An 8,665-nucleotide genomic window follows, 5' to 3' on the forward strand; every position below is an offset into this window, starting at 1 on the left:
GTTTGCACAATAGAGTACCACATAAGTCTCCACAACAAGGCGGTCGTAAGGGTAAGCATTTCCCATTAATAATATATGTATGTATCACCAGACTATTTTTGATTGAGACGGTAGGATTTGCTTAAATAAATTTAGTAAAGGTATTATTTATTCAATATTAAAAAAAATTGATTGCGAAGAGAGAAATTTTTGGCAAATGAAAAGCGGCATTTCGCCAGTTTCATTATTGAGATGTAAAATGAAACGGGGTTTTAATCTGGATTTTGTCCGTAAACCATTTACGAACCCACGTTAAACACATCTGCCAGTGGATGTTTGAGCCGACTTCAAATATGATTATCAGTTTAACTGTCAGTGTATGGGTAAAATTGGATAAACTTTTACAATTATTTCAAGCGCGTGAGCTAAATTTCGTAAGTGTGTATATATTTGGCCACGAATCTTATTCAATTATTTAATTAAGTGAACAAATAGTTCATGTTTCGGTCCGGTGGTTTTTGAAATATGGGGTCGTAGGTATTTTATTGTCAAATTTACTTTGCAAGGAAGTTACCAGCCTTCAGTGTCCTCTGAACAAAAGCATTTTATACGTTTCCATCACGTCTAGTTAAATGACATTATTAAGAAACCTCTATAATATAATACGCGGTAGAATTGAAATCCAAGAAATTTGTAGATTTCACACTCTCCGTGAGTGTGCATATCACATGTGCATGAAAGGCCAAAATATCCTAATTCAATTATACCATGTACAGGTAGAACTGGTATAGACACACACACAGCACAGACAAACACACATTCTCACACAGCACACACCGCCAGGTTTAAGGCAGGTTTAAATAACTAAGATAATTACCACTTTATTATCGCATTGAAATATAATTTAATGTTTGGCCGTCCATATTTATTATGAATACAATTGGTGCTAGATTACCTGTTTTTAAGTATTTAAGACTGAGAGTTTCAACCACTATAATTCTTTGATGATTATTGACGTTATTTTCATAATAATGGATTTCTGTTCATACGTCCTGGGTTGTTTTAATACATAAATCTCCACATATTGTTAAATGTTATATTGACTTGCCACTGCCGAAGTCTAGATGGACACACAGTGCCCCTCCGTACAATGATGATAATGTAAAATCGTGCGTCATGTCAAATAAGTGCAGGCCAGCTCTGTACTTCGCGGAAAAACATGGTCAATGGTGAGAGGACGTTAACGTATGTACGACCGTGGCCAACAAATTTATTTATTAGTAATCTTACAGCAGACACATATTATAAAACAAAACACTTCGACAATATACAAAGCCAAAACAGATTACATTAATAACCATATTCATTAATAACAGATATATGAAACAGAATACATAAGCACTTACATTACAGCTAGAAGTACATACGTACAACTTACGTTAAAGTTTTCCCGCTTCTTCAACTATTCCCTCACATCCTCATTGGCAAAGAAAAGAAATGGAGTCCCCGCGTAATTTACAAACTTAAAAACCATGTAAAAGTTTCGTGTGTATTTGTCGCGCTCCTGATTTTTTTATTACCTAACAAACCACAGTTGGCGTATGTCATACATATTTTACGACTTTCATACATTAATAATAAAAAAAACCCCAGGGTTATAAATATCCAAATTCAATATAGCATACATCAATAAGCGTTACAGTACAGTTACCAGTCGTAATATTTCATTAAGTTCCGCGACCAGCTTTTGCGTCGTATAGTCTGTGTAACTTGAGCACTTATAGTTTCATTATTCATTAAACTAAATGTGTCTGATGCAAACTAAAACTACGTACATAATGTGTATTTAATAGTTGCCAAATGTATTGGCTCTGCTCAAAGTTTACAACTAGGGATCATACCAATGAACAAATTTATAACTATTGCATACTTATTAGTACTTACTTGATAATTAATGTTCTTTCATTGTGTGCAATTTTTTTTACATCGCGCTAATTACGAACTGTCTTATGATCTATTAGATTAAGTTAGGTTATGTAACTCAAATAAGTGTTAATACTTGGTGTGAGCAAGAAATGCTTAATAATAAGGATAATAACATGCAACATAATAAGGTATAAATCTAATTATTGTTAGTTTAATTTTGTAACATGGAACTTAATTTGAGAGTATTTTTTTATTATTGTTAGTAGTTTTGTCTATGGGTACAATTTATTACAGACAATACTAGGGCATACAATATTCAAGAAAGAAAACTACAGACAATTCTATTAAATTATTATGTCAAAGAGAAAAGGCGGGAAAGATTCGACGGCCATGTTTGATCGTCATTTGTCAAACTAAAACATTTAAATTGAACGCAGTTAAAGACAACTGAATTGTTATAACATTAACACGTTGCATTATATAAATAACAATTAAAATGCTTTCTCCAGAGGAACCACAACTTAAAATATACATGCTAAAAGCGGGCTTGGATGAGACTAAAAATACGTTACTGTCGCAGGTACGCAAACCGAGTTTTATAATTTTAAATTTTATACGTCTGTATTTAAATTTTAAATAAGTTATTATTATTTCGCGTTTCATTTTTAAAGTGATATTGTTATTTTAGAAAGACGTTCTCCTTTCCATTGAAGAAGAGAGTGAGCAACTGAGTGAAGAAAACAAAAAAGTTTTACGAGAATCACATACATTAAATGCTAAAGTTGAAAGTTTGAAACTAGAAAACGGTATGTTTTGTTGATTAAATATAAAAAATGTACACATTTATTATCTAACTCTAATGTTATAATGTATTTTAGATAAAATGTAATAATTATTTTATAAATTATATTGTAGATTACAAATGGTAATTATACTCTTAAACAGCTGAGAATCAGAAGCGAGACTTAGTGACTTAGGTAGTTTTTAATCCAATAATAATTATTTTAAATTACGATATAAATAGCAGCCGATATATCTGTAGGAACTATATTTTTATTTAAGAATATAAAAAACCCTGTTATAATATTGAAATATTAAGATTTTTAGGATAAAAATTAATGAGATCCTACGCATTTTATATAATTGGACATGTTATGTTTTCGTAGCTTCTTTAGTAATATGTTGTCGAGCTCAGAAGGTTTCAGTTTATTTACCGGAAAATAACAAGAATTATGAAAGTTATTTCATCTTCTTAAGCTGTATAAAACCGATCAAGTGTGAAATAGCGGTTTTATAGAGAAACGGATTATTTTGTCAGATATTTTCTAAGGCCGTTAAGGAAGAGCTCTGAAATTTGCTTTGGTAAATTCGTCGAATCACGGCTCCATCTTAAAACAGCTCTAAATTTTGCTCTACATATTTTCATCTCTCGGCAATGGTGTAGGCAACATGCAGTAATGTGGTGGCGCATACTCTTTAACCCCATAGTAATTAGTTAAAACATCATCTAATTGATAAAATAAGGTACAAATGTTTGGCTTTGTCCTAATTGAACTAACTTAATGTAACTCACTGGGACCCTGGGAAATGAGACAATATCATATACATCATGCATGTAATATTATCAGTTTTTTTAATGTTTTAAGGGGTCGTAAGTCGTAAAAAACGAAAAAAAAATTGGAACTATTTTAAGGTCGTACCTTTTTCTTATTCGACAAATTTACCTTTTTTTTAAATGTAACCCTGAACTACTAAACATATTAATCTTAAACATATATACATTTATTTAAACATAGTACCATATCCTACGCTATATTTCGTCAGCGTCGCTTGTGATGATGATTTATTGTCATTTTGAGAACATTGTTACGTCATTATAGTTATGTTTATAATCATTATGATGTTTTTGTGAATAAATGAAATGACACGAAGCTAATAATAATTACATTAGTTCGCGTAACCGCTACACCGGTTCTCTTTTCGCTTAGACTTTTCCACAAACTCTTACCACTTACATTTACTTTGGACAATGTCGTGTTAGATTTGGAAGCTGTAGTATTTGTTTTTTTTTTAGTTTAACATACTAATGCACAACATATATACAATATACTTAGGAACAACTGGTTAAAATCGATATTTCTGTTTGTTAATTAGTCCATATAATGACGATGACTTAGACTTATTGCCTTACTATACGCTAAAATGGATTAACACTCAAGAAATCGTTGACCCAGTAAATAATACAATAATTGTTACGATACGTAATCGTGTATAAATTTGCATTTTATTGCGGAGGCGTTTCATTTTCTAAAGTGATACTAAAGTACGTAATATCGCAAGTCGTTGTAAAGTTATGAATGCAACATCAAATAGGAAGTTTACAGTGTTTGTATGTTACAAAATACATTTATTTAACTGGTCGTATTAAAATTCAATTGTATCCGAATCTGTGTGTCTCACTGTAGTCTCATTTACTTCTGTAGTGGTAATTACAATAAGTAACATTGATCTTCGTAACAAATTTGAACAAAAACACATACGCTTGTAGTAATTAGTGGTGAGACCGATCTTAAACTTAGCTAGATTAGAATTATACGTACATATAGTTCTATTATTATGATCTCATGTGGAGCATATATAGTTTCAGTTCCTTAAAGATTGTCCTACGCTGTAATATGTACTTTACTTATATCGAAGAATGCTATTTTGATTTTAAAATAAATCTTAATTCTGCTTTAAATTCAATAAAATTTGTTCATGATACACATAAAGCAGAAATATATGACCCATTAGCAGTGTTTACACTGTCGCTTTCACGTGTAACTTGTTTGATATGAGTCTACCATAAACAAATTATTTCGTATTCGATGTCTTATAATTAAATTACATAGTACCCGTACAGGGGATGCTTTAATTACGTTACAATTAACTAAATAACTGTATCAAGATCTACGTTATTGAATTAATGCCAATTATTATATATTAATTTAAGGGTTTTAGCAACAATGTATTGGTTTTTACAAAACTAATTAATGTTATATGTCGTTTGTATTAAATTAATTTTGCCTGTTTAAGTACGTCTCTCGGCCAAAAGGATCATAATTATGCAACAGTGTGAAGAGGCTACAACTTGTCTGGACCGAACAAAAGAAAACCGAGATTTGATTTTTCAACAGATTAAAGATGAACTAACTAAATCGGAAATTATGTTGTAAGTGTCGATGTGTCTTCTTGTTTGTTTGAGAATATGGTTCCGTTAGGACACACCCAAGTTGAGTTAAGGTTATAAGAAAAAATTTAATAAATAAATTCGATCGTAAAACTTGGTGTAATGGTTGCAGCTTTACAAACGTGGTGTAATACAAAATACTTGGTGATTAAAAAGAGTGGTTGGGAGTTTATTGCCAGTTCTTCTCTTCCGCTCTACGCCCTTAATTTGAGAACTGGTAGTAAATGTAAAATTAGAAGCATTTAATGTATATTTTTTGACGTTCATAAATGTACATTGTGTTATCTATATGAATAAATAATTTTTGACTTTGATCGCAAAGTTAATACTCATTTAAACTCGATTTTTAGGCGCCAATATGAAGATCACCTCTTTGAGATTGCAGAGAGATACAGAAAGACCCCGGTATTCGGTGTAAGTTATAGATTAATCATTCTTGTTTAGGTACTTAAAAATTCCATTATTCTGTTACTAAATAAAATCCTTAATAATTTATCGCTAGTATGAACGAACGCTAGGCCGAACATCAACTTAATATTATTTATTATACATATATAACGTTGTTTCTTACTATTGTGTAAACGTGAAAACCTCTAGAACATGTAATATTATAGAATGAAGAAGCCATAAAAATTGAAACGTCGAAGATGAAAGGAACTATATCTGAACTTGAGAATGAGGAAGCTAAGCACCAGAACATGGTCCAAGTCTTGCACCGTGAGTTGGACAGCTTTGGGACTTCTATACCTGAAGATATTTTGGATATTGCGTAATCATATTTTGTTAACTAACCTTTTGTCTAATGAAGTTAACTATAGATGACTATCACCCTGTCTTAGTCCCTCTGCATGTTTGCCTAGATTCACTACTTGGTTATTAATGTGTGCTTCTGTGGTAATTTTTTTAACGCGCGGCTAACTTAAAAAATATTATATTAATGTAAAACGCTTTTAGAAATAGACTTGTTTGTTGTACTAATATTTTTTAGGCTTTAAGAATTACTTTAACAATTTAAATGAAGCAATTTTAGTTAAAATAAAAATGTTATGTAGTAATTTAATATACAAATAACGTGAATGATTATTCGCGTCACGTGGCCACTCGTTTCGTAAATGGAGTTACAAATTTATATTTTTACTTAGTTTAACCTGACTATTAAAGAGTATTTTGAATGTAGTGATTTATAAAATTTAAAATTCATAATTAGGAAAAATATATACCTATACGATTGTTTATATTTTTATCTTAATTATAATTTTTTGTTTAGCGGCAAACGTGATTTGGAGGAGAAAATTAACGCACTTAAAGCCGAAGTCGAAGCCCTGACACAGAAGAAAGATAATGTTTTACCTTGCCACGGCAACATGGCTCTATTACTAGAAACAAAGGCCAATCAATAATTAATGATAACAGAATACAACTTTAATGAACGTTTCTTGGTATATTGTAGTTGTTAGAAAATAAAAGTTATTAACTATCGTTGTTTGCTATGAAACTAATAACTAATAGTACTAAGTGGTCTATATATTTCCCTAAATGATCACCAAAGTCAAATGCATAAATCCGGTCAAACAGCAACAATCACAGCATTGTTTTGAATTGTTAGGGAATGTGATTTTCAATCCTGATATCGTGAAATCAATTTTAAAGTACTTTTTCTTTTTATTTGCATTTTGTACGGTGCATGCCTTGAACCTAAAAATCGACCATAGACATAGACGTGACCAATTACTTGCCTACTAGTACAACTAATCATAAATGCAGTATAAATAAAAAATTACATTGCTAGTTGGCAACATTTCAAAGTATCTTATTTCTACAAGTTTATGTCTGGCTTCACGCTAGGATATTCATATTTCTGTTCACTCGAGACTAGACTAGACTTGCTTTGATAATTCTATTCGTTACGAATTGTTTGATATATCTATATGATTTTTAAAAAGTCTGTAAAACACATTTTAATTATGTCATATTTTGAAGTTATAACAATGTGTTAGTTATATATTTTCAAAAAATAAATAACGAAAGTATTTATAAATGTTTATTGTATTTAACTAATTATGTTTATGATGTTCGTAAAAGTCATGCGCCTGACTCAAAATTCCGACTGCACCAAGGCCGCGTTTCTAAAATAATAAAGATAAATGATAAAACAATAACTGCAAGATATCCTTCAAAGCATTGAAAGTATTAATTTAACGAGGCAAATTGTTATAATGATAATAAGACTTTTGTGTATCTTAAAAATAACCTGTTTGGATAATAAAATCGTTGTGTTTTCGCAACCTGTTGGTATGAAAAATATTTTCACTGCTTATAAACTGCTCTGGTATGGCATCATCATATATATATGGTATCATCTATTTTGAAATTCATTTAAATTAAAGTTTACATTCATGACAAATTTATTAAATATTGCTATGTCATTCATTAACTAATGGGGTTTAATATACTAAAGACCGGTACATTTAATTTAAATAATGATCTATAGAACATACAGACATATCAACAAACCGAACGAAGGCTGAGATAGGCAGATATTATTTATTATACAGAAAAAGAAAGGAAATTCTCAGAGCATAAATATACAAAGAAAACTGACAAACAACTGTGCGTTCCAGTCGCCCCGCTTTCACAGATAAATACATTCTAAAGATTTGAGAGAAGAAAAGGGGGGGGGGGGATGTACGCCTCTTCGCTGGATAGCGACTTATTTATATTTGATATATTGATGTAAAGAAAGTTTTTTAATCAACGCTCTCGTTCCTTTGCTAATTATTTTGTTACGTAAAAAAATAAATATCGAAACTTAAATACTTACTGCATATTTCCCGCCTTTTTTGATGGCATTCCAATTAATTTTGGGATTTCCTTCACTGTGCCCAAACATAAATACTAATACTATTAATGATAGGATAAAATTTAACAGCCTCATTTTAAGATTGTCCTCTTGCAATATTCTATCAAAATAATGAAAAATTCAATAAAATCATGATATTTATAGGAAAGATTGGGATTTCACCTCGTTATATTTAATTAGTTGTTAAGTGGGTTTGAGAAATAAGAAATATATAGTTTAGTTTAGTAGTTTAGGTTTAATATAGATTAACAATTATTTTAATATAATTATAACTTTGAAAATAGTTTTGACCTAGATAAATATATTTATTGATATGATATAATATACTTTTCCACAATTAAACTTATTGTAAATTGGCAACCATTTTGATATTGATTCTTTTGTATGAGGATTCTTTTTATGTACTCGATAGATTTATTTACCAAACCTATACCTTATAGAAAATAATAGCTACAATAGCTTACAGCTTTCAACAAAATAATAGCTACAATTCTATAGGGGTCATATTTATAGACAAGACACATATTGTCGATATTTGTGTTTTCTCAAGATGTTTGCGTTCACTGTAGGAGCAAGTGTTAATAGAAATAAAACTTCATTGGTTGACCTGGGTTGAAATGAGGGTCGCTAACGTCGCCATCACTGCTCTTAAACTACTCATTTTGAATTTT

At 30.4% G+C, this 8,665-nt stretch overlaps 1 protein-coding gene across 1 annotated transcript; it reads left to right on the forward strand.

The window, feature by feature from the left end:
- The first annotated feature begins 2,653 nt into the window (after positions 1-2,653).
- On the forward strand, positions 2,654-6,534 carry LOC123713347. The gene is made up of 5 exons (XM_045666957.1): positions 2,654-2,711; positions 4,981-5,116; positions 5,485-5,548; positions 5,749-5,903; positions 6,402-6,534. Exons 2-5 carry the CDS (start codon positions 5,010-5,012, stop codon positions 6,532-6,534), a joined length of 459 nt encoding a protein of 152 aa, XP_045522913.1. The 5' UTR covers positions 2,654-2,711; positions 4,981-5,009.
- The last annotated feature ends 2,131 nt before the right edge of the window (positions 6,535-8,665 follow it).

This window comes from Pieris brassicae, chromosome 8 (assembly GCF_905147105.1).
Source record: "Pieris brassicae chromosome 8, ilPieBrab1.1, whole genome shotgun sequence".
NCBI classification, from domain to species: domain Eukaryota; kingdom Metazoa; phylum Arthropoda; class Insecta; order Lepidoptera; family Pieridae; genus Pieris; species Pieris brassicae.